The sequence below is a fragment of the Cibotium barometz genome, chromosome 19, assembly GCF_041138505.1.
Source record: "Cibotium barometz isolate CiBa-2024 chromosome 19, ASM4113850v1, whole genome shotgun sequence".
Taxonomy (NCBI): Eukaryota; Viridiplantae; Streptophyta; class Polypodiopsida; order Cyatheales; family Cibotiaceae; genus Cibotium; species Cibotium barometz.
The window spans coordinates 56672637-56699927 of NC_141064.1; the positions used below are offsets into that span (position 1 = coordinate 56672637).

The 27291-nt window shown below is 44.4% G+C and overlaps 1 protein-coding gene across 8 annotated transcripts in view; it reads left to right on the forward strand.

The window, feature by feature from the left end:
- The window catches only part of LOC147628772 (diacylglycerol kinase 1-like), a 38460-nt gene extending 26304 nt beyond the window's left edge, over positions 1–12156 (forward strand). For all 8 annotated transcript variants that reach the window (XM_086814011.1, XM_086814014.1, XM_086814012.1 and 5 more), the window contains exons 8-13: positions 4464–4546; positions 4798–4865; positions 5587–5664; positions 5771–5858; positions 6148–6264; positions 11551–12156. In XM_086814011.1, the coding sequence (XP_086670137.1) occupies positions 4464–4546; positions 4798–4865; positions 5587–5664; positions 5771–5858; positions 6148–6264; positions 11551–11901 (785 nt within the window). In that variant the 3' untranslated portion in view covers positions 11902–12156. The remainder of the gene's footprint in view (positions 1–4463; positions 4547–4797; positions 4866–5586; positions 5665–5770; positions 5859–6147; positions 6265–11550) is intronic.
- Positions 12157–27291: the final 15135 nt, after the last annotated feature.

Below are 27291 nucleotides of genomic sequence, written 5' to 3' on the forward strand. Positions count from 1 at the left end.
GAAGATTGGGCCTTTTGAGTAAAATCAAGGGATAGCCCAAACCATGTTTAAAAACCTCTCCATCCTAAACATAACTATCTCATTGTAAGCTTTACTATGGTATTCTAGCATCATCCATCATTGCTAGCATTGTAAACCTAACTGGAATAAGACCTACGGGCACCAGCATGGTCATCATAACTAGTTCTTGTATGTTGTAACTAGAACCTAGAATTGCCATCATAAAGGTAGCATTGTCATGGATTTGGTTGAGGGAGGGTTTGTTGGATATATCATCCAAATCCATTCAAAGGTTGAAAGGGGCTATGTAATCTTGATTACTTCACTCAAGACACCTCCTCAAAAGGGCGCCTACATCAAATATAGCCTAGAGGGAATATTTCTCATTTAAGGCATACCCACATGGGGGAGATGGCATACCCACATGGGGGAGATGGCCTTTTATGCTTGTAAGACATCATAGATGATGTCATGTGGACATGTACTACTTGCCTATATAAGAGGCCTTTGCTAATGAAGAAGCTCTCGTGTATTTTCATGATAATGCCCAAGCTATGTCTCATTAGTGTCTCTTAATCCACTCTTAATCATGGTTCTAATCATGACCTAACCATGACTATAACCATGTTTGATCCTCCTTAGCTCTTGTTAATTCACTCCTAATACCAACACTCTTTATGCAGATATCCATGGAGATCCAACGCATTCATCTGTGGAGATTTTAATAATTCCCCTCTGCCAAGAGATAACACCACTTCAAGATCTCATATGCTATCATTGGAAAGGTAGAAATGGGACAGCATGCTTCTTTCTTGTGCAGGCTGAAGATTTATGGGTGCTTCTCCAAGGGTCAGTGCCTGGATATACTTTTCATCATGATGCACTTACTACATACTGGGCAAGGCTTGACAGATGGTATTTGTTTTACCCTCAACAATTTGCAGATTTTAGCCCTTTCCAGCAAATGATCAGACTTGCAATTCATCCCTTGCCTTTGCATGCCCAAGAGGACATGAATTATGCTTGGGACAGCTTTGTCTCTCGTATGCAGAATGTCATTAGGGAGTATGGCACAACTGGCATATGACTGAATGGAGGAATGAGGTTAAATGGGCAAAAAGGACAGCACAACAATTGACTGAATTTTCTCAGTTAAGGCCTCTCTCTGATTCAGAAAAGGATTCCCTTTCACATGCTCAGTTTACATTGACTGTTAATGATCAGAGGAAATTGCACAAATGGCAGATTCGGGCAAGAATGAAGCCCCTCATGAATAAGGGCTGCTCATCAAAAGCCTTTTTTCAGGGCTTGCATGCTACTCGAAAGAAAAACTCATGCCTAAGGGTAAGGAAGCTAGATGGCTCTTGGACGCACTCTTTCTCTGATCTCCAAGATGAATGCCAGAATTATTTCCAGAAATTAATCTCCGCTTCTAGTTCCCCATCAAATCAAATGACTGAGGCTAGGACTGAATTTCTCCAATATGTTTCTGGAATAGTGGAAATGGATGAAGCTCTTACCTTGGAGAGACCTTTTACTGACACAGAACTTGATAATGCATTGTTCCACCTCAGCAAATACAAGTCCCCTGGCTGGGATGGCCTTACGGTGGAATTTTATATTTCTTTTTGGGATGATTTGAAAGAAGTCCTCTTGCAAATGATCAATGTTGCCTGGCAAGAAAATCAGTTGCCGCACTCTTGGAAGCATGGCATAGTCAAACTTGTGCCCAAAAAACATCTGTGTGACCATATGTCAGATTGGAGGCCTATTACTTTGATGCCTGTAGTTTACAAACTCATTACCAAAATGATTGTGCATAGGCTTCACAGGATACTGGATGCGGGACTTCATCCTCATCAGTATGGGTTTGTGCCGCGAAGACAAATCCATGACAACATATCCAATGCCTTGACTGCAATTGAATATGCTAAGTATTCGCATCAAGATGTGCTTATATTGCAGGTGGATATTGCTAAGGCATTTGACACTGTTCAATGGGATTTTATCCCTCAAATCATGACCAAGTTGGGCTTTGGTCCCAAGATGGCAAATGCAGTTTACTGGCTTTATTCTGGCTCTACTTCTCAGTGCATTCTTGGGGGTCATCTGTCTCGGTCATGGACATTGGGTCGATCAGTTAGACAGGGCTGTCCTCTTAGTGCTCTCTTGTATGCCATTGCGACCCATCCCCTTTTAATGTATCTTGATCATCTTACAAACACAGGACAGATGACTGGTCTTAAAATCCCTGGAGCTGCATCTTTTTTGGCACAAGCATATGCTGACGATTCCTTCTTTATGCCACAGAATTCTTCCCGGGAAGTTCAAATGCTTATGATCACTCTTTCATTGTATGGCTTGGCAGCGGGATTGCATGTCAATTTTGACAAATCTAAATTACTTCTCCTGAAACAATGTGACTGGCATTCTATTCTTTGGCCGGGTCAGGTGGTGCATTCCAAAGATGTAGTCAGGCATTTGGGATATCCCATAGGATGGCATATCACCAGGAAGCAGCAGCTAAAATGGATCTTCCAAAGACTTCAACATAAACTGGAATACTGGAAGATTTCTACTTGGCCTCTTCATGTCAGGCTCAAAATAGTACAGTCCATTGTAATGTCCTATGTCCAGTTCTATTTGCCTTTGCTGCATTGGTCCTCCAGGGATATTTCAGCCTTTATGTCTCAAGCTATGGAGATGTTATGGAGGACAAAAACTGCTGTGAAAGCATGGAGACTGATGAAGATGGACATGGTGTGCTCTCCTAGGATGCATGGTGGACTTAATGTCCTCAATATAAGATATCATGTACTTGCAAGGAAGGCGATTATGCTGCATACTTTCTTCCGCCAACAACAACCATGGACTTGTATGCTAGCATCCATGTGTGTCAACATGAGGACTTGTGCTTATGGTCATTCATTGGGAGGTTGTCATTGGGAGATTTGTAGGGAAGATACCTGGCTGTCCTTTCTCTACTGCTCTGATGCTTGACTGGAAACAAGTACTTTCTAAGGTCAAATGGGCTCCTGATAATTGCTCGGGGACAAACTCAATGAGGAAAGAAAGTATTCATTGGAGTGCCATCTTTGACATTCCACTCGCTTTACAGGAACCTGTTCGGGCATACAATCTCATGAAATTGGGAATTAGATACATACATGATGTGGTAGATGATCAGGGCTATGTCTTATCTTTTCCTCAGGCCACTGCTTCCTATGCATTGGGAATGCATCATAGGTCTATATGGAAGAAAATTGCTGATTTATTACATCCTTTTCTACCTGTTCCTCTTGTGGCTGACACAGACATGCTTACGGATTGGCAATTGCAACCCTTTGCTACATGCACTCATCCTGTTCCTCTTCCCGCCTTAACCTCCATCAAAGCTTACAGGCTTCTTCAGCCTGCTCCATGGATTCAGCAACATGCTAATTCTCTGTGGCATATAAAGAAGCCCCTCTCATGGTGGCGGAAGAATCTCGGGACGTTATGGAAGTGTAAAATGCCATTGAAACAAAGACTTTTTCTTTGGAGATGTATGACAGGCACATTGTCAGTGGGGGTCACACTTGCTAAACGTCGCATTGCACCATCCACATGTTTAAGATGTCAGGCTCCTTCAGAGACTGTTCTTCATTTGCTTTGGCACTGCCCGTGTTCTAGGATCCTCCTCAGGAGAATTTCAGATTATCTTCGGCTCCGTTTTCCGAGTCACAGATTTGGGAAACATTTCTGGCTCTTTGGCAGAGGTCTTTGTCTCAATACTCACTATTTCTCTCTTGGGTGAGATATTGGGCTCTTTGGACAATCTGGAGTGAGCATAATTTGGCATACTTGGGTTGGCAGATTCACAAGTCATATGAATCTTTCCGAGCCTCATTGCGTCAATCCTTATATGATGCCTGCCATGAGGGTGATATGGATGCTTCTTGCATAGAGCTTTTCTTTTTATGTTTCTGATCTTTGGGATACTCTCCATTTCGGAGACCTCCCATCATGTAAATTTATGAGCATATAAATATACTGCACTGGATATTACCAAAAAAAAAGTGTGTATCTGTGTGCGCAGAGCATCTTCTCCCTCATCCAACAGGCATGTGCAAGCATCATTTTGTGTATACCACATGTTGTAATTTTTTACACTATGCTGAGGCAGTAGTAAATATGTAGAAATTTTGGAAGTTCCATAAAATAATGAATGGATGTATCTTGCCTTAAAAAAGGAACTTGAAATTTGGTCACCTACTAACAAGCAAGAAATTGAGTCAATTACTATCATGGGCTTCAAGGCTTAGAGTTCTAATGCTAAAGAGAGAATATCTTATAGCATATCCCTTCATAACATTGTAGCACTTTTTAAATATATCAAAAGAGACAGGATGTTATAGTCAACATTCTTTAAACCTTCAAAACTGTATGAAGTTATGTACTTAAAGTGCATCTGATGCTGACAGGAATGGATGCCGAGGTTGCATATGAATTTCATCAGAAACGGCAAGAGCACCCAGAGATGTTCAAAAATCAGCTTGTGAATCAGGTTGAAGAAACTCTCTCAACTTGATTAATTGCACTCAAAAGGAAAAAGCGCCTCACAAATTTGTTGAGAGCATAAATTGGATTGTGGCAGTAGCAAAGTCTGTTTTCGGTGTATTGAAGCAATTGGATTGTGGCAGTAGCAAAGTCTGTTTTTGATATATTGAAGCAATAAGGTTTTTCATCTTTGAAGCTTATAATTTCATGTGAGTTTTGAAACTTAAATATTTAGCACTGAAATATGAATGCATGCAGGGAGCATATGCAACGATTGGTGTCACCCAGGGCTGGTTTTTGGCAAGTTTTACCCATCCCTCATCAAGGCAAGATACATGCCTGTTAACGAGTTTATATGAAGAACTCATGGCTTAGTTTATTGGACTCTAGATGGAAGTGTGAATTGGAACAGTTATGTATTTGTTGTGTTCTTGGGTTGATGCTTGGGGGCGTTACCAAAAAAAATGAATGATATTGCTTGAGTGCACGGTCTACTTACATCCTCTACATTTTTTTACTCAGGTCTACTCACATCCTTATACTTTTAGAAGAGAAGTATTGTTCATTAGCTTTTAATATGTCTGACTTACACAGTGGGGGCGTTTAAATATTTACCTTAAGTATATAAATTTACAGAAGATGACTTATATATACTCACAAATAACACATAAAATAGACATTTTTTTAATTTAGGCCGACTTACAACCATTACATATGCAGGAGGTGTATTGTTTTTTAGCTTCCAATGTATTTTACTTACACAAGTGGGGGTGATTTAAAAGGGTATGTATACTTTTCTTTTCCTCCGTGAGTAGATTGTTCTATGGTCACAATATGGTACCCACCCATAGGTGGCTTGGCCTTCCTCCCGGAAGGCTTTACAACTCCTTGCAATACCAACGGGGGTCTGCAGAGATTAGAACTCACGACCTTTCTTCCCCAAGTCACAAACCCACATACCCTCTGCACGTAGGAGATATGGGGGTGAATGAGGCCCAAGGGGGTTAGTGTACTCTGAGGCACTAAAGTTAAGGCTTTTCCAAACAGGAACATCAACCAGCTTGGAACTATCTATATACAAAACATGAACGAACGCGGATGGAAGAAATTAAGCATTTCGAAAAGGTAAGTTCTTAATCTGTTTCCTGAAACTCATCTATTGTTTGAAAGTAGGTTAGCTTGTCTTATCAAATGCAGTAATGCCGACATATGAGATGTAATCCCGAAACAGGATAAGGTCCATTGTGATGCTGAATCTCCCCAGTTTTTCTGGAGGACTTAACCCATGGGGAACTCCTAGCAATCAAAAGTCTATGAAGGTTTGTTACATTTGTCCTTATACACTGGTTTATTTTAGGGGAAAACTGGGTTTCATTGTAATCATAAAGAAGACGAGAGGGGGCAAGCTTAGAGCCACCACAAGTAAACAAAGAATGTTCAAAAAGGTGGTAACATTATCGGTTTTTAATTGCAAGCAGTAAGATTTGAAGAGTTTTAGTAGCTGCTCTTTTGGCCTCATTGAAAATTCTAAGCTTAAGATGAGTATTTATGTAAATAAAGTTCCTTTTGTTTGTTGTTACTAATGTGTGCTCTCTTTTTGCAAAATAGAGGAAGTTGACTCCTGCGTTTGTCAATGATGGGCTCATTGAACTCGTTGGGTTTCGAGATGGATGGCATGGGCTTGCGCTGCTTACTCCTAATGGCCATGGTACACGGCTTGCTCAGGTAAACATGTTTTCCGCTCATGGTCTATTGGCATCTTTCTTTTCGTGTACCATTGAGTTGAAGAACTACATATTCCCAATCTTTATTGCAACAAAATTGATTGTCGCCGTTGTGCATCAGATGTAGAAACATAAATTGCAAAGCTCTAAGGATGATACTGTCAGAATATGCAGCGGAGATGACGACCAAATCTGGGAACACAAGGGCAAAAACGCAGGCAGAAAAACAGCACAAGAGAGAGAGAGAGATGTAGGCGTGTAACTCTGCTCTATATACATACATAAAGTAGTGGGGAGCATGGGGCATATTTATATGCCCCATAGATGCAGTCGGCCTGTGCTAGAGACTCTCCACGACTGAATAATGCAGTCGGCCAGCAGTAGTAGCCTCCACGACTGAAGGATGCAGTCGGCCAGCCACCAGCACCTACACAACTGTGTAAAACAGGTCGGCCAGCCATGGGGTGCAGTCGGCCAGCCCCATGGGCTCCTGCCAACCATCTGGCATCCATCCACACTACGGAAAAATGGGAAAAAATAGGGGGAAAATGCGGAGAGTGGGGAAAAATGGGAAAACACCTCATAAGGGCGGGCACACCCACAACAAAGGCCCTGGTGTATAAAACTAGACAGGAGATGACTTCTAACACCCCCTCTCAGCTCCTAGCTGTGTAACCAACCACTGGGAGCTCGGGTGCCGCCTGAGCAAATCCTGAGAGAGCGACTTCGTGAAGAGGTCCACCGTACTGTCCTCCGTCGAACAGAACTCTAGCAAGATGTCATCAGCAACGATCTGTTCACGAACAAAGTGCCTCTAGATGACCATGGGTTCCTCCAGTGGAAGCCCAAACCTGCACTGTAACCTCTTGCTGCTCCGTAAAACTGCTCCTGGGCCATAAGTAGATCCCCTCGTGTCCGAATCTCCTTCCCAAACTGAGTCACTCCAACCGTGGAGTCGGACTCCATCCAACAATCCCCCTCCTGTGTACAAGAGTCCATGATCTTTCGCATGCCGCAGAAACCACAAGAAACGCAATCCTGCCTCCCAAAGAGACATCTGCAACCATGAGCTCAACCGCCTTATCAGGAAGCTCCCGTCCAATCTGGTGTCCATCAACCAGATCAATGAACCATACAGCTTCTGAGTCACAGAGACATCACACTGCTCACAAGGATCAACACCTGTTACGGTGCACAAACAAGTCCTGGAAACCTGATGAAACCTGTCAACCACCCCCTCTGAATCCGGAACCACAAAGCCTGGAGAAACCACCTCCTTCTGCAAGTAATCACCTGCCACCTGCCTGGCTTTCCGAAAGGTCCCCGTGGAAAGAACATCCTCAACAACTGGAAGTTCTATGTCCCGAACACTACGAGACATCAGAGCATAAGTGACCTGTTTAGCTTCCTCTGACTCACGAACACAAGAACTACCAACATCAGTACTGGAAAGTTCCTGCCAACTGCTGACATCTACTGGCAAGCTATCCACCACCTGGTCTCGGAAAGCTCGCACCTGCAGCGTATCCACACTTAAGTGGCCATTACCAGACTGCCACTTATCACATTCCTGAGAACCTGGGAGAGAGAGTGCTGAAAGCCTGTAAACTCCATTCTCCACTCCGCCTTCCCAAACCACTTGGCCTGTTGCTTTGTCCCGGAGAGCAACAAAATGCTCATCAAACTCCACCCGTACGCGAGTCTTGCAAACCTGATGCACTGACAACAGATGAAAACCAAGTGCCGGAACATACAACACCTGGAAGGAATGCTTCCCCCCTCTGCCAACCATCGGGAATTATCTCCATCCTGCCCTCACTGTGAACTGGGATAGTGGATGTATCCCCAGTAAGAATATGACCAGAAAGCCTGTAGAGATCCTGTAAACCGGAACGGGAAGGAGTCATGTGCCTGGAAGCACCACTATCGAGAATCCACTCCCGAGTATCCGTTGCGGAGAGTCCTCCAATCTCCTCCCTGCCTGAAGAAAATGAAACATCGGTGTCCATCACCTCCAGGTGCACAAAAGCCGGAGTCTTCATGATTGCTGCTGAGGAGTCTTCACCCTTCTCGGTCTTCCGCTTGGGACACTGCCTCCAATAGTGGCCTTTCTCGCCACAATCATTACAGGTCCTCTCTGCCTTCAGCTTCTCGCGGTCAGCGTCGAACTTCTTCTCAGAAGACTTCTCCGAGGAAGCCTTCCCTTTGCCCGAGTTACGGCCTTTCGACCGTTGGCCAGTTAAGGCCTCCGAACCTCCACCCTGAGGAGGGTTCGTGAATCGTTCCTTCTGGTCCAGGACCATGGGCACAAGCTCCTCCCACGTGATGGTGCTGAGCCTGCCACTGGTAATCAAAGAGGAGTAAAATGCTGAGTACGAAGAGGGCAAATGTGACAGCAACGTGATGGCCATGTCCTCTGACGATATCTCCTTCCCAGCCTGAAGAACTTCCTGCTGAAGAGCCTGCAGCTTGTTAATATGCTCTCGCATCGTCGACGACTTTGCAGGGCTCATAACCCGCATCTGTACTTCCAAGGAAATCCTCTTCATGGGCGATATCCTGTTGTAAAGTGAGGCCAAATGCTGCCATATACCTCTGGCCAGCGTCATATGCTTTACATGATTGATTACATGTGGTGTGCAATTGAGGAAAATAAACGAACGGACCCTGGCGTTGACACGATCCCACATCTGTGTCTGAGCCTCCCGGTCCTTTCGGGTTGACGGTAACTCCCCTTCCTCTACTTCCGGCCGTGGAACACCAACAACGACGAAATCGGCGAGATCGTAGGACTCTAGAACGGATTCCATCATCACCTTCCATATGCCGTAGTTGCTCCCGTCCAACTGACGGTCCACCGGGAACGTGGGGAGTGTCGGAATCTTCACATGTCTCTCGGCCATCTCAAACAGATCTGCCATAGTGGGGATGTACTCTGAAAAGGGTGGGTGGGTGGGAACAAAGAAGAACTAAAACCTGCAAGTGGCTGTCCAGCAAATCAGCCCGCCTTCCTCTTGCTTCTCCTCTTCCCGATCAGCCCAAAACAGTCCACCAATCAGCCACAAAACAGTCCCCCTCTTGCTCACACAAATCCCAAGACCTATCTAGAGCCTAGGGCTCTGATACCATGTCAGAATATGCAGCGGAGATGACGACCAAATCTGGGAACACGAGCAAAAACGCAGGCAGAAAAACAGCACAAGAGAGAGAGAGATGTAGGCATGTAACTCTGCTCTATATACACAAGAAGATCCCGAGAAATGATACATAAAGTAGTGGGGAGCATGGGGCATATTTATATGCCCCATAGATGCAGTCGGCCTGTGCTAGAGACTCTCCACGACTGAATAATGCAGTCGGCCAGCAGTAGTAGCCTCCACGACTGAAGGATGCAGTCGGCCAGCCACCAGCACCTACACGACTGTGTAAAACAGGTCGGCCAGCCATGGGGTGCAGTCGGCCAGCCCCATGGGCTCCTGCCAACCATCTGGCATCCATCCACACTACGGAAAAATGGGAAAAAATAGGGGAAAAATGCGGAGAGTGGGGAAAAATGGGAAAACACCTCATAAGGGCGGGCACACCCACAACAAAGGCCCTGGTGTATAAAACTAGACAGGAGATGACTTCTAACAGATACCACTGATGGCTGTCATTATGTCTTTTAGCTTTTCACTTTATAAGGATGGACTTCTAGGACACAAGAATTTTGAGTGCAAGGAAGTGCTAGCTATGAACTTGGATCTTTTTAAACTATTTGGACATTGTTTCTGCATTCTTTCACATGGTAGCCTAAGACTGGCTGTGAGTAGTAACCTTTTGGCATACATGGTATTGGAAAGAGTGCAATGCCATGGCTATTACAAAATAACCAGATTTGATGACGAGGGACAACATAATGCAGTGTCATTTCCAAGATAGAATCTTGAGAAAGAAAGAAAAAGAGATTGTATCAAGCGTACGAAAGACCTTAAGGGTCTATTACATGGTATTGGAAAGAGTGTAATGCATGGAGTGGTGGCATGGCTATTACAAAATAACCAGATTTGATAACGAGGGACAACATATTGCAGTGTCATTTCCAAGATAGAATCTAGAGAGAGAAAGAGAGATTGTATTAAGCATCTATGAAGAAAGACGTTAAGGGTCTATGAGACTAAGAATGAGTACATATGATCCATGAATAATTTAGTAAGCTGGTTGGACCTACAGCAGTAGAGGAACTTGAAACTGTTGCTCGCGGACAAGTTGGATCACCCTGGTCAAGGTAAAACTCATATTAGAGAACCTGGAGGATTGCAAAATGCTTCCGCATGCTTTCCATTGTAGAGCTTCAAGAGTTTATATGTTAAATTACATCTTACGTATAGTTGAACAGAGAGGGCACCTGTGTTCCACCCCAATCATGCTACCAATCTCTCTGAATAAGCCCCCTGGTGCTTCTACCTGGCCATTCACCGACTCTCACAACACCATGAACCCCCAAATCATGCCGTGGGTACTGAGCTGAAGGCCTTACAGAAAGCCATGAAACAGCAACAGACTTGCTGTTTGCGTGATCTGGCCTCCTCAATGGCTCTGAGTTCCAGTGTTGAGTAGGTCCTCAGGAGACCTGCTGCCCTCTTTGCCTTGCTGCCAGTGTGCTGATTTGAGACTCCAAACTTGATTCATATATATTGGCCAATGCATGGCCAATCATGACGGTCCTGTAGTTATTGGGATGTACATGGTGCTTTGCTTCATGAATCGGGAGAATGGTTGTAGTGGGGGGTGGGAAGCCTTCACAGATAGCCCTATTGAAGACTTCAGCAAGGATGGCACAAGCAAAGTGCTCTGTATTGTCCTCTGCCTTACCATTCTGCATCTTTAATAAGGCTTTGGTGACGACGGTGAAAAGGGTGGCTGATTTGAACAGACGATCGATGTAAACGGAGTCCAAGTCGTGTTGGAAGTGGACATGGGTATAGGTATAAATTGAAACAGGGGGAGCTACGGGGTACAGAAAAAGGACCTGAAATGGTCCAGGGAGAGAGTAGTGCAGAATTTGAAGTTAGATGGGCTAGCTTGCCTATAAAAATTCAAGCCATATATAAAAGACGAGACTTCTAGCTCTGTGGAGGAGATCATAAGAGGCTTAAAACCGCAACGATATCGATAGTCGTGTATGTGATAGGAAAACCCTGAGAGAGTTTTTAAGATGGCAGTTATCACTGTAACATTTCTTTGCATTATATAGACCCTGTGGCCTTCTGCGGACGTGAATCTCACTTGTTCTGTCTGACATCAGGCCCACAAAGTGAGGATAGAATTCCGTAAAGGCGTTGCGAACAAGACCTACATGCGCATGGATGGAGAGCCTTGGCTACAACCATTACCCGATGATGACTCCATGACAGTCATCGAAATCACTCACCTACGACAGGCCGTAATGCTCACGACAGACAATTGTATCTCACAGTGTGTTCCGCATGAAGCCGGCAAAGTCAATTCAAGTGTGCATGCTCTCTGTAGCCCTTGTTTGAGAATTGATGAGTCAGATCCTGCAGAGGCCTTGGAATCAGACAGTGGAAGCTCTAGCTCGGAGGAGAGCGAGGTGAGAAGAAAGTTTGGGGCCGCGGATACCTTTAAGCTGAAGTAATGAACTGCTGCTGAATACCATCAGGTTGATGCAGTCCTGATACACTGCAAATTTCTTGTGATTGAGTAGCATCTGTGATAATGAGGGCTATGGTCAGCAACGTTGTCCACGCTTAGTAGTTTGTATTTGTAATTAGCGTGCTATTTTTTTTTTGTTGGAAATAATACACCTTTATTTGAACATCAAATTACTTTAAATGTTCAAGATCAAATTTTTTTATTTTAATAACGAAGTGGGAAAAAGTTGGTGGTGTAACGTCGAATATTTTGTCGCGTAGTGGAAAAAAGTCGAGGTTGCACTTCTTTTAATTAATCTCCACAAAAAAAAAATCCGTAAAATTAGGGGCTTAATATGTATAATTTATATAATGTATAATTTAATAATGCTATTAAAGTTCATAAATATTAATTCTCATTAAAAACTATATTACCAAATTTATATAACGTATAATGCTATTAAACTCAATAAATATTAATTCTAATTAAAATTTATATCAACTATGTTATCAAAATATTGGACAAATTGTAAATTTTGTGTTGCATATGTTGCATTGATATTATTGTTTATTGTATTATCTCACACACACACACACACACATGAATTTATTGGGATTTTTTGAGACGGCTCCATTTTTAATTCAGCATATCCTCCATTGCAAGCAACAGAAATAGAACCCACAATGTCTTGCTTCGGTTTTCAACCCTTTAACCAACCTTCCTCCTACACTTTGGGGGCCCATAACATTTTTTTTTAACATCATAGCACGTGTGCACGTGTTTTGAGAGGGAGGTAATATTAACATCTTAAGGATCTATGAGACCACAAGCCCATGGGTATACTGAGTCATGGACAAAGTAACTAAAAGAAAACAAAAAACAACTATCGCCAACATATCACCCTAAAGTAGCCATATCAACTAATGGTAATGTCCTTCTCAACCAATCTAATGGAAACATCATGCCTTTGTTGTCGAAGCATGTCATGGTGTCCAAGAGTCTCTTAGATGTGTATTTGTTGGGTGGAGGGTCGTGATGCTTTGGGTCGGGCATTTGGTCTGCAATATAATCAAGCTCTATCACTGAGGACCTCTCTTGGTGTTGAATCACGGATTTCAATGACCCGGATCGTTAGAGAGAGAGAGAGAGAGAGAGAGAGAGAGAGAGAGAGAGAGAGAATGAAATCTGTATTAACATCTTCGAAAAGCCAAAATGACCTATGAGACCAAAAGTTACAATAATTTGGTTAGAAGAAGTACAAATGTTAGTGGTGTGTAACAGAAAAAAGTGAGAAAAGATCTATAGATCTAGAGATCAAGAGTAACATGCAAAACCTGGGAAACCAAAGGATGGTCTTTGAGACCAAAAAAAACTATTATAAGAGTTCCATGAAAATGTTTGATTTGTGGAAAATGAGAAAAATGAAGTGTGAATATACTAGCTATCTATAGAATGGTAATCATGCGAGTACAAAGTAGACTAGTGAAAGCCTTTGATCTATGCGATCATGAGAGAAAGACATCATCATCATTGAAGTTGCTAGCAGGGTGGAAAGATGTGGATGGTCTAGGATACGCATTCAAGCTGGCGGGCTAGGTTAAGTAGTATTATTCGGGACCAATCTGGATGCAGGGCATATTGGTGAGAAGCTTTAGATATCCTTGGTAGTAGGCAACTTGTCTAGGTGACCTGAAAGGTATAGGTGATGTAGAAGTTCTTCATGATGTGAGGCCTCCTACAACTGTGGAAATGGCTGGGACTCTTCAAAATTAGGTAGTTGGTAGAAGCGGTCCGCAACCTGTGATTGGCAGAACGAGTACCAGGACCACCATGGAATGATTTGCATGCATAGATGTGGTAGTCATGATCTTCTTGGTGCGACATAATATTATACTCTGAGCTCATATTGTGACGCCAGAGATTGGGCTTCTTCGTTAGCTACTACGTCAGAGCCAAGGTGAGGTTGTGTTGGTATTGAATTAGAGTCAAAGCAAAGGTTGCATGCATCAAAACTCTTTGGAGGTACCTACAAGGTCAAGGGTGCTCCACATAATGGGTGGTACCATGGGCCACTATGGTCCCTCATCTAAAGATGTACCTGGAGGCTGGAGGGTGCTCCACGCAATGGGTTGTACCATGGTCCCCCATTTAAAGATATACCTAGAGGGTTGGCATTGATGGGGTTAGTTGCGAGTGTGTGTGTTTGTGTGTGTCATGAGATGCGAGATATATGATATCCATAGTGACATGCATGGGTAATGGGCACAAGGTGTGCCCTATGTGTACTCCTCCAAACTTCAAGATTTCTCCAACTCGTTGTTTTCTTCAACTCTGATTGCTGCTTTCTTCGACATTTTTGACATCTCTTTTCTTTGGGAGTCGAGATTATTAGATTGTTGAGGCATGGCAACAGACTGTGCCCATAACTGCAATGGAGCTAAGTAGCATTTGTGGCTCGAGGGATTTGGCGTTATCAAGCACTAGGGATAGAGGTATTGTGGATCAATAGGTCATGGGCTCAAAGAAAAGGCTACGGAAGGTTCCTGTGAATTTGAGGAAGGTCTAGGTGATGGATGGGTCACACCATGAGAACCAGAGGCTTGTGCTTGCCCCATCTAGAAACGTACCTAGACATTTGTCGATGATGAGGCTTAATACAAGTGCTTGAGATATCGATGCCTATTGATGTGTCTACTAGATATACAGAGCCTGTGTGTATATTGCATGTGTCGTCGTGTATGGGCATTGGGCAAAAGGTGGTCCCATGTAGAAGCTCTTTCTTGTAAAAACTCTAACTCACCGCCTACTTTGACACTTATCTGTTTGCTTTCTTCGACTCTTACACATGATTTGAGTGTTAATGTGTAATGAGGCAGGAGGTTGGCCATGAGAATGGAATAATTTAGGACACAGGGCGTTGCTAAAGTGCGAGCTATGGGTGGCTTGTCGAACATGACAAAATGGATTATGGCATTGATAGCCTCTTTTTGAAAAGGTGGTGTGGCTACTCGGCCCGCTTGCTTGAAGCATGGTAATGGCGACGAGAAGAAGTGAAGCATTACATAGCTTGCATGACTTCAAGGTGTGTTCATCACCGATTTGAGGACACTTGAGTCTTACATGAGGGAGAGAAGAAGATGAAGAATGCAAGGGTCTTGTTGGCTTGCACCTTTAGCCACTCATGGTAGAGCAACCCTCTCTTGTGGAGAGCTAGGGTCCTCAATATTGCCTTCCTCATTTTCACCACAAAAGGAAGCCTTGTGAATGGGTGGGGAGAGCAAAGAGGGAAAAAGCTATGGAAAGCTCAACCTCTACCTCAATGCCTTGGTGAGCGAGAGCATCGGGGAGAAAGGGAGAGAGGGAGAGGAGAGCTTGCATCATCACACTATCACTCACACACACAATCCTTAAACAAGCATGCATCAAGTGGAAGAGAGCACACAAGCAAGCATCAATAACAAGAGCACAAACTCAATTGTGAGAAGGGAATTATGTGCTTTCTCATTAGTCAAAATGTCTTATATACAAGACTCATATTTACAATGCTCGACCGCCCAAGTAATGTCCTGGGGCCCAAAAGCTGGTCTAGGATGATTTCCTAGTCTAAGTATATACTACCAGCATTACACATCGTAAGCTCAATTTTTTAAACTATCTTTCAACATTACACACAAGTTGTAAGCTCGAAGATTTCCCATAATCATTTGCATGAAGCGCTTTGTGCGGTACAAAAAGTATGGCTCAAAAAGTGTCGCCGCATGTTCGGAGTAATGTTAGCCATATCCCCCAATATGGTTAACATACCCCCTTTCCTAATCATGGTTCCGTCCTCGAAACCGACAGTGAAGCGGGAGTCACCAGTAGAATCCATTGTAGTTCTAGTAGAAGAGTCGAAGCGGGACTTCGGGTATTGGAATGCTACTCGTTCCCATTAAACTATCTTTTTCTTAATAACCTCTGCTTCAAAAAAAATTATCTTATCCAAAAGGTTTCACTTCATTATTTAACCCTAATTGACTGACCATAGTAACATTTTGAGATTTTTATATAGTGTTGCGAGTATCTTTTGAGATTTTATGTTACTAATTTAATTTATTCTATGACAAAGATGGCTATGAAAGTGGTTCTAAACTAAACTTTTTCAATCTAAAGCCTTTTCAAACCATTAAAAATTTGACTCCTACTTCTTTACTATTTTTAAGGTTGTTTCTCCTCATTTTTAAGGGCCTTTTAGTATATTTTTGGTCCAAATAAATTTATTAGAATTATAAATAATCTTGAAAAACACATGAGGATTCTATTGGTATTTAGAAGTATAAATAAAGCATCACCTGGAGTAAATTAACCTATTTTTAGATACCTAAATATAAAACTTTAAACTAAAAAATGGGTTTCTTATTTATTAAAATTCCAATAAGATTTTTAAAATTTCTTTCAAGGTTAGGGAACCTTTAAGTATCTCTAATCTATGGATTGGGTAATTTTCAAAAGCTTTAAAAATCATAATACTAATTTTTAAGAGTAAAAATGAGATTTTAAACTAGTTTTTAAGTCTTTTGAGGGATTAAAAAATCATATGAATACTAAAAATTACTTTTGGCTTTGAGAAACCCCAAAGAATCTCAAAATCATTGGATGGGCATTTTCCTATGACCAAAATCATTGGCTTTGAGAAACCCTAAAGAATCTCAAAATCATTGGCTTTAAGAAACCCTAAAGAATCTCAAAATCATTGGCTTTAAGAAACCCTAAAGAATCTCAAAATCATTGGCTGGGCATTTTCCTATGACCAAAAAAATTCATAAACCAATTTTTTGGGTTTAAAAATAAATTTTTAAGCTATTTCCAAGTAATTTTGGGCCCAAATATTCATCAAAAATGCAATTTACAACATATGGGCTACATGCGAATGGAAGAGGGACATTTTTGGGTTGAAAATGCATTTTAATGCTTAGGAAGTCCTTACAGTCATCGTTTATCGCTCTAAAAACTAAAAATAGCATGCTAATTCTCTCAACTAGAGGATTAATGTGATTCAGTGGATTATGTTCAGGATTAAGATTAGAAAAAATCACTTTTTCTCAAAATTAGTTTCTAAAAGTATTTCTGAGTGTGAAAATTTGCTTTTCTCTATTACCCAAAGGTTCTACATCAATTTCTATTACCCATGAAAGACAAAAGCCCATGTCTTCTACTGTAGACATTGATTGGACTCTAGATTAATTATAAAATATTAAACCTTGAGAAAAATTAATTCCCTATTCAAGAAAAGAACTTCTTTTTTCACCAAGCTATTTCATATTACATCTTAAAAAAGGAGAGTTTTCAAAAATTCATGAAAAGCACTTGAGCATACCTCAAATTTATGCTCTCCCTAAATTTCAAAACTTTAAGATAATGTAGACTCTTCTCCAAAAGATTGTGTCTAGAGCTAGGGGAGCACACCTCCTTATATATGTGAGAAAGGTGCATGTATTTAGCTAAATTTTTTTTTTCTAAAGTAGGGGTGCACGGCACCCATCTTTCCTTTTCCTAAAACCACTCTTGAAAAATGAAAGCCCATTATGTTTCTAGCCCATGCAATTTCCTTATCTTAAGGACACATACTTACTTTTGATATTTTTAGATTACTTTACTCAAATTAACTCTAACCCTTGAATTTAAAAAATCTCTAGGCAATCATCGTTTCTACCAAGTCTAAAACATTTGAAACCATTTATTTATACTATCTTAATTTGTAAACCTAGTTTAAGGATTTGTGTGTAAGGTGGATACCTAGCCTGGTTTTGACCATTCTCAAGGACTTGAATTTTGGTTTTGTCACTTTAGTTGGTCTCAAAAAATCGTAACGGTAAATTCTGAGCTGTTATATGATCCCATTTAGATTTATATAGCTCACTTTGGAATCATGTTCTCGTTACATTGCAACTTAAAAATCTCTTATAAGGGAGATCGGATTCGAGATCTCTTTTCGCACACGAGTTTCTTATATAAAAAGTTTTCATTTAAATATATTTTCAAAATATAAAATTTAACTCTCTAGAAAATTTTCTCTCTCTAAAATTCGGTCATGGAAAATACATATTTTTGATATAATTGGGATACAGGTAGGGAGGTACCTTACATCCTCTCCCACTTAAGGATTCGAGATGTCGTCATCTTAGAAAGGGGATAATATCTGATTAATTCATCCTCTTTCTTCTAAGTTGCATCCTCTACTTACACTTGATTAGGAATCTTAGAAAGGGGATAATCTTTGATGAATTCATCCTCTTTTTTGATATAATTGGGATACAGGTAGGGAGGTACCTTACATCCTCTCCCACTTAAGCATTCGAGATGTCGTCATCTTAGAAAGGGGATAATATCTGATTAATTCATCCTCTTTCTTCTAAGTTGCATCCTCTACTTACACTTGATTAGGAATCTTAGAAAGGGGATAATCTTTGATGAATTCATCCTCTTTCTTCTAAGTTGCATCCTCTGTTGGGATAAAACTTCCACTTGATTAGGAACCCTTTAGGGTATGATTCCGAAGAGGCTTCATCCTCCCACTTAAGGATTCGAGATGTCGTCATCTTAGAAAGGGGATAATATCTGATTAATTCATCCTCTTTCTTCTAAGTTGCATCCTCTACTTACACTTGATTAGGAATCTTAGAAAGGGGATAATCTTTGATGAATTCATCCTCTTTCTTCCAAGTTGCATCCTCTATTGGGATAAAACTTCCACTTGATTAGGAACCCTTTAGGGTATGATTCCGAAGAGGCTTCATCCTCTCCCACTTAAGGATTCGAGATGTCGTCATCTTAGAAAGGGGATAATATCTGATTAATTCATCCTCGTTCTTCTAAGTTGCATCCTCTACTTACACTTGATTAGGAATCTTAGAAAGGGGATAATCTTTGATGAATTCATCCTCTTTCTTCCAAGTTGCATCCTCTGTTGGGATAAAACTTCCACTTGATTAGGAACCCTTTAGGGTATGATTCCGAAGAGGCTTCTCTCGCACATCTAGGACCTCTTCAAGCTCTAACTCCAACTGACCTTGGGTTGGAAATGCAATTTTCTTGTCGTCGAGTATGTGGTTGGGGTCTATGACACATACCTCTTTAGCAAGCTCTAACATGAAACACATTGTGAATCTTCAAGTAAGGTGGTAGCAGTAGCTCGGAAGGTTGATCCCTACCTTATTATAGTGATCAAATATGTTCCAGAATACCTTAGTGAAAACTTCTTATATTTCCCAAGGGATAAGGAAAACTCCTCTTAGGTCTTACATGTAGAAACACCATGTCTCCTTTAGTAAAAGCTCTCTCAGATCTCTTGGCATTTACATATTACTTATCTCTATCTTGGGTTGCTTTAATGTCCTTGCAGATTGCATATATCCAATGATCCATCTCATTAAGAATTTATTTAGAGATCATAACTTTGGTTATAGGATCGGACCATGTTAAATGTGTGAGGTATTATTATGCAAAGAGAACCTTAAACGGACTCATTCCTATGCTCTTGTGTTGGGATGCATTATAAGCAAACTTTACCATATGTAAGTAGTTAACCTATCGGTGAGGTTCTTGTCCATAATAAGCTCTCAAAGTATCCTCAACCACTTGATTTACTCTTTCTGCCTGACCATTTGTCTTTGGATGGTAAGATGCGCTTAAACCTAAGAATGTTTCCATGACATCAAAAAAAGCGATCTAGAATTTAGAGGTAAACTTTGCATGTCTGTCACACTCATAATCCTTCCAGGGTAATCCATGCAATGTAAATATTTCCTTGAGGAAAACCAAGGGAAAACCTTCGCAATATCCAAAGCAATGAAGGCTTTTTTGAGACTGGGATAAGGTGAGTAACCTTAGTCAAATCTAGCATTAGTGTGGAAGGTGACCCAACAATAAAATCAATGCTTCTGCATTCCCACTTCATCTGAGGTATGTCGAAGGGATGTAATTTCCTAGTAGCTTTACCCTCTTTGCTTTGATCCTCTGGCAAGTCAAGCATCGTTGAACCCGAAATATCTCTTGCATCAATCTATTGAGCATTAGTTAACCCGAATGGTAGTAAACTCCTAATGATCGTAGCAAGTGTTAAATTTTATCTTGGGTATGTCTTGTTCCTTAATCCTAATATGATAATATCTAGATTTAAGATTGATCTTGGTGAATAACTAGTTGTTTGTTGTGTAGTTGATCCATGCACAATCAATCTATAATAGCTCATCTATCCTAGGTATAGGGTACTTGTTCTTGATGGTTAACCGGTTCAACCCTCTATAGGGTACTTGTTCTTGATGGTTAACTGGTTCAACCCTCTATAGGGTACTTGTTCTTGATGGTTAATTGGTTCAACCCTCTATAATCGATGCATAACCTAAGGGTCCTATCCTTCTTATGGCAGGAGAGTCCCTCCGCCTACTACCGGTGAATCTGGCTCCCGCTGTCGTCCAACCTGCCCAACCAATGACCACTCAATCTGTACTACCGAAGACCCCAGTTCCACCCACGTGGAAATTTCCCTCTCTAAGAAGGTGCCGGTGCTCCAAGGACTGCCTTCACATGCTTTTATTGCCATGGGCAAGGCCACCAAAAGTCCAACTGTGAAATTTGGAGGAAGCGTAGGGCGGAAGTAGAAAGGAGCCCAGGCTTCATTATTCGGCCCACCAGTTGTAAATGCCATAGAAATCCAAGCTCTCGATGAGAAAGTAGTAACCTGGTCGACAACACAACAGGCTGAATCATCAGCCATGGGGCCGTGTGACAAGATCCATGCAATGGCGAGCCTCCGGAGAGGCGCCTAACAAACCGACCTTGGATAAGAAGGGGAAGTAGCATGAGGTCACCTGGCAAGAATAACATAAAATCTGGATGAAAGTGTCCGACTAGGTGGAAAAGCAACAGGCCAAAGAGGTGTTGCACAAAAAGGATCCGAAAAAGCTCAGGCAGAGCTGTCGGCAAGAATCACAATTTAGTGTTCTAAAGATGTACTTGGAAGAGGAAGGCAAAATATCCTTGCCAGTAGAGATGCAACGGCCAAAGCAAGGTGCGGAGACACCACGGCCAGAAGGATGTGCGGAAGCACAGCAGTCGGTTTCGTACTCGAGTTGGCTCACAGCAACGGAAACCCAACCGTACGATCTATGGGAAGATTTGAAGCGGCAGCCGATTCACATGTCTATGGAACATCTCCTCACATTGGTACTAAGTTTTCGGGAGCAGGTGACTGCTGATGGGTTGCTTGAAACCTAAGGAAGAGAAGATGCCACCCTTGTAGCCACTGGAAGCCTTCAATATTGAGAAGGCATGTACCTCACCAAGGGTAGCCCTTGTCTATGATGAAGCCATCCCAATGATCCAGGTCAAGTTGGCTGGAGTGGATATAGCAAAAGTTCTGCTGGATGGCGATTCCGAAGTCAACATCCCATCGGATGCAACTTGCCACATGCTCAGGTTGAGCAGATGGGAACCTGCATCGTTTGCTGTCAAGATGGCGGATCAGCGGCGGCGGGTGGTGAGTGCAGCCACTCGGATTAATCCGCAAGCTCACACTTGAAGTATCCAAATTTAGTTTCCTGATAGCAGTAGTGGTACTCCGGATGGAAGATATCAAAGGTGCTTACCTGATGCTTCTCGGTAAATAATGGCTCCGAGGTGCAGATAAAGCAAGATTGGGACGCGGATATAATAACTTTCCGGTGTGGGAAGAAGAAATTAAGGATCTATGTCACCCCAGTAGGCGGAAGGTGGAGAAACCATCCCGACGAAAGTAGCCGAGGGAGTCAACATGCTAGAAGGATTAGACCTCGATGAGGAGGAAGAGTATCTCCAGCAAAATGCAAACCTAGTCAGCTTGTTCGAGGTTAATGTGGTCCCGTTAATGGACAGTGTGGATGACTCCGCCGGTCCTTAACTAAGGAACTCGAAGACAACCAACACAAACACTAAGGTTGGGGGAGAAGGGAGCGTGGATCCTCTCAGGGAAGTATACCCGCCAAGGATGAGTCGACCTCACTGGCTAGACATGCAAGACCTAGGCTCTACACTGTCTACCGTGCTCTCCGACCACCACCTAGCACCGCAGTACCCCTGCAGGCCTCTCACTCACACACACCACTCACACCTCACTCGCCTCGCTCACACAAAGAGATAGACAAAACACCAAACAGAGCACAACACTACCATCACAAAAATAAAAAGGAGTGATACAAGGGAGGCTCCTCTCCCATAGAAGGACTGTGCTAGAACTCTCGATGATACACGAGAGAGTGTCCTCCTCTGTGAGAGTATGTCCGAGACTGTCCGTATGCTGCTAAGAGAGTGCTCCCCTTAACTCCTCCTTGGGTGTCCTCCTCCTCGAGTGGTGCTCAAGAGGATCTCGAAGAGGATTTCTCCCTTCCTTGGGAAAGGGAGAGGGGAAAGGAAGATGGTGCTCAGGATCTCGAAGAGGATCTCTCCCTGCCTTGGGAAAGGGAGAGGGGTATTGCCTCCATGAGTGCCATCAGAGTTGGCCATGCACGTATGAGATGTCCAAGGGGGACCAGCAGTTCGAGGGGTCGAAGAGCACTGGCGGTCGAAGGGCACCGGCGGCGGTGACGGCGATCGGAGCGGTCAAAGGGCACTGGTGGGGGTGACAGTGGTCAGAGTGGTCGGAGCGGTCAAAGGGCACTGGTGGTGACAGTGGTCGGAGTGGTCGGAGCACACCGGCGATCAGAGCAGTCGGAGCAGCACACTGGCGGTGATGGCAGTCGGAGCGGTCGGAGAAGTCAGAGGGCACCGACGATCGGAGTGGTCGGAGCACACCGGCGGTGATGGCGGTCGGAGCGGTCAGAGTGGTCGAAGCACACCGACGGTGACGGCGGTCAGAGCAGTCGGAGCAGTCGGAGGGCACCGACGATCAGAGTGGTCGGAGCTTACCGGCGCGATGATGGCGGTCGGCGTGGAGCAGTCAGAGTGGTCGGAGCACACCGATGATGAGAGGGCACCGGTGATAATGGCATCAAAGCAGTCGGAGGTGACGGCGGTCGGAGTGTGGAGGAACTGGCTTCCCGTCCATAGGTCGCCCACTACTACTCAATTCACCGTCCTCCCGATGAATGCCAAGAAAACACAAGTGAGCCTCCGGGAAAAACATCCGACAAGCAAGCTGCCAGGCATACCTCATACAATGATCCTTCTAGGCAAACCTTCTGGAGAGATACAAAATAAATAAAAAATGAATCAACTACGCTCCTGGGCAACTTCATCCAGCGGTAGAAAAAAATGATTGAACAAGGAGCTTCTGGGCACTTCATTCAGTGAGCTGTAGAAAAAAATGATTGAACAAGGAGCTTCTGGGCACTTCATCCAGCAAGCTATTTCTGAGAGCTCCTGGGCACCTCATCCAGCAAGCTATTGCTGAGAACTCCTGGGCACTTCATCCAGCAAGCTATTTCTAACTGTATTACCACTGTCATCCCCTCCCGGGCAAAGCATCCAGCAGCAGGTTACCTCAACAAAAGCACAAAAACCAATCTAAACAATAATAATCATCACTGGCCACACATCGGACAAGAGTTGTCATGCTGTATATATTGCCCATGCAATACCTTGCAAAGAATTGCCCCCTTGAGGACTCCGGACATGCCACTCTATAGCTTGGTTGACAACCTCGATAAATTGTTTGAAGTCTTCTTTCTCTTCAGCAGACGATCAAGGTCACTGGATCCCCTCCGCTCCACCCACCTCGTCTACATAACATCAAACTCTTCAAAAAATGCCATTGGCACACACAAGAGTGGTGACCCTGGACTCTGCATTGGCCACATACATTGGCCACATACATAGTACAGGAACTCCTTGGTTTCATGGTCATGTTGGCCACAATACCAGTAGGTCACACACTGACTAGGCCGATGCTCCGTACTACCATAGAACTTGCATGTTCTCCGACTCATCACCCAAGTCTACCCGGCTTTACAATTTTGATCGCAACACGTACAGAATGCAAATCAGCACCATCCGACTACTTGGCCGTACACTTGGACACCACCTTTGCATCCGGATCCGTTGGAACGAGATCGATGAACTTCCAGAGTCGACTCGGCTCAGCTTTGGATTCTGATGTCGACAAGTAGATGCCCTAACTCCGATTGGGAGACGGTAGGACTGGCTGATGGTTTGACCAATCCACTCTGACTTCGGACTACAAGTTTTGATTCAAAAACGACATAAGAATTAGCTGCCTGCATGAGTGCACTTGAATTGACGGATGGTGAACTTTGTAATACTTAAGCAACGCTAGGACGGGACTATGCTGAAAGTGAGGTCGGGTGCCTCGGAATTGAACTCGGCCCAACCTCGGAATTGAACTCGGGTTCCCCCCAACTGCTAGTGTCCGCCAGTCGCGGATGGTGGTTGGTTATTGGGATGGTTCGAGTTCCCCCTTCGACTCGGATGGTGGTTGGTTATTAGGATGGTTCGAGTTCCCCCTTCGACTCGGACTCAAACCACGGCTTCGGATTCGGTGGATGGTGGTCGGCCAGTCAGATGTTGCGATCCTAAAATGTCAATTGGCCTAACCCGCCCAGACTGCAACTGCTGGTGGCTGCCCCTCAGGAGGCGTTGCATTCAGTTTCAATGGCTACCACGGGGGTGGGTGACGGTGGGCGCAAGAGCGGGGGGCGGTGAGTGTGAGAGAAGCCGAGAGAGGTTTTGGGGGGGCGGGCCGCGGCGGGGAAAGACGTTGTTGTTGTTGATTTTTTTTTTTAATAAATTCGTGGGGGGTGGGGCAGGGAGTGCAGAGTCGCAAGGAGAGAGGGGAAAGAGAGGGTGGGGTCGGGGCTGCGCACCAATGGGAGTGAGGAGCGAAGGCTAGGGGGGAGGCGGGTGGGGTGGCGAAGGAGAGGAGAGCGTGTGGGGTCAGGTGGGAGAGGGAGGGGGCTACTGGCTGCACCCCACGAGAGAAGGAGAGGGGGGTGCGTAGGGGGGGTTGGGTCGAGTGAGAGAGAGAGAGAGAGGGAGCTGGTGCGTGGTCGGTGAGGGGGGGCTGGTGACGGTGGATTGGTGAGGAGAGGGGGGAGTGGGCTGCGCACAGGGGCCGGTGAGTTGGCTGCACGAGAGAGAGAGGGGGTGGGGTCGCCGAGCGGGAGAGGGACGGTGAGGAGAGGGAAGGGACGGGTGGGGTCAGCGAGCGAGAGAGGGGGGGTGACTGGTGAGAGAGGGAGGGAGAGAGGGGTTGAGAACTTGAGGTGAGGGGGGGTAGGTGGGCTGGTGGTGAGGCGCCTAGGTGAGAGGGAGTGGGGTAAGCGAGAGAGGGGGTGGTCGGTGGAATGAGGGAGAGGGAGAGGGGGTAGATGGGGTGGTGGGGTCGCAAGAGAGAAGGGGGAGGCGTGCAGGTGAGAGGGAGTGGTCGGTGGGGTAAGCTCGTGTGACGAGGACGCTCGTCATGCGAGGTCATGAATGACACGCGGGGATACATGCTCGCAGTCGACGGAGGAGTTGCGGGAGTAGCTGTGGCATAAGACTTGTAAATGGAGTTGCAAGGGTTTATGGAGTTACAGTTGGAACCGGACCTTAGGAGAGCTCACTAAGGGTCCAAGTATTATAGTTCACGTCCGTTCAGATGGAGGGGCCGGACAAGCTTGGTGTGGTGTAGGTACATTACACTAGGCATGGTGTGGAAGCCTATGGAGGTCGGAGATGTGAATGGGCACAAGGCCAAGAGGTAGGCGACCATACGATGGAGCATGGACGGGATACCATGCGCATCCATGAGGCGGTTGGGTAACTGATGGCCGGCCGCATGTATGCATAAGCATATAGGGCTTAGGTGTGAACACAACACACAACACACAACACACAAGGCAAGCAAGAGGAGGCGCACAAAGGCGGCAGGCTGCACAGTGCGTAGGGGCGGATTGCATCAAGGAGATGGCCGGGTGGCGCATCAAGGGACAGCTGCCTACGCTTAGAGCAGCCGGGTCCCATCGTGGAGCAGACGGGTCATGCTTAGGGGCATCACCTACACCAAGTAACAAGCGAAGAGCATCATGGGTAGCCGTGGGCTGTAGCAAGGCTCGTGTGCGCATCAGTAGGTCGTGGCAAAGGAGGGAGTGGCAGAGGCGGCCGTTCAGCAGGACCACACCTGTGTGGAACCCTTCGAAGCAGAGGAAGCAAGCAGCAGGGTCACACCTGCGTGATTCCAGAGAGCAAGGCAGTGGACAACCTTCTCAGCAAAGCCACACCTGCGTGGTAAGCAGGATTGCAGAGCCAGGGCACGCACGGTGTGCGTGCCAAGCCAGGTTCAGCGGGGGCATAATTGATTATCATTGTATATTCAGGGTTTTCTGTTATACAGCTTCCTTGGGCTTGATGTATGTGTGAAGGGGTTGTGGCCTCTCTCTGCTGTTTGAAGTATTACATGCTGTGAGGAGTTGTGGCTCCGTGGGTGTGTGAGTAAAGAGTTGTGGTGGTGATTGATTATTAGAAGATGTGATGATGTGATGCAGAGGTAGCTAGTGCTATGATGTTTACATTATGCTGTGATGGATGTCTTGGATGATGATAGCTTAGTGGGTTCTTATTACTAGGAGGGACGGACTAGTAGATTGTTGGTTTATTTGGGATGGTAGGGAAAAAGTGAGATTATGCGAGACCATTACAGTGGTATCAGAGCCTAGGGCAATCAAAGAATCACTAAGTGATGGAGATTGTAGAAGAAAATGAGGTCGAAAGAGTACAAGATCTTGAGGCCGACCCACCGGGACACCATGCTGCAATAGGAGTGCAGCCACAAGGCAACCGGCTCTCTACTAGGCTGAAAGTATGAGAGCTGGAAAGAAAGTTCAGTGCCCTAGAGCAAGGTGCAGATTACTTTAGAAATGAAGTAGGCCGCCTAGATACAGGCTATAACCAAGTGATGGTTGAATTAGCTACTCTAGGTAGGCAGCTGGCAGATGCAAAGATTCAGATAGCACAACTAGATGTTGATCTGTGAGCCAAGGGTGGTGGAAAAGCCAGCACGATTAAGCCTAAGGAGCCAGAATCTTATGAAGGATTCCGGGATGCCAAGGTTTTGGAAAACTTCATGTATGATTGTGAGCAGTTCTTCATGAGTGCTAAACTCACCACGGAAGTTGAGAAGATCTTCCATGCATCTACCTTTCTCACCAAAGATGCTAAGCTTTGGTGGAGAAACTACTTGGACGATGTGTCCAATAACCCGAATGTCTTCACCGTCTCTACATGGGAAGAGATGAAGAAGGCCTTACAGAAATAGTCCTTACCCTTGAATTCGGAGTGGAAAGCCAGACAAGCTTTGGATAGCTTGAAACACACTGCAAGTATTAGAGAATATAGAAAGGCTTTCCAGGCTTTAATGATGCAGATTAGAACCGTGTCAGAAGAGGAC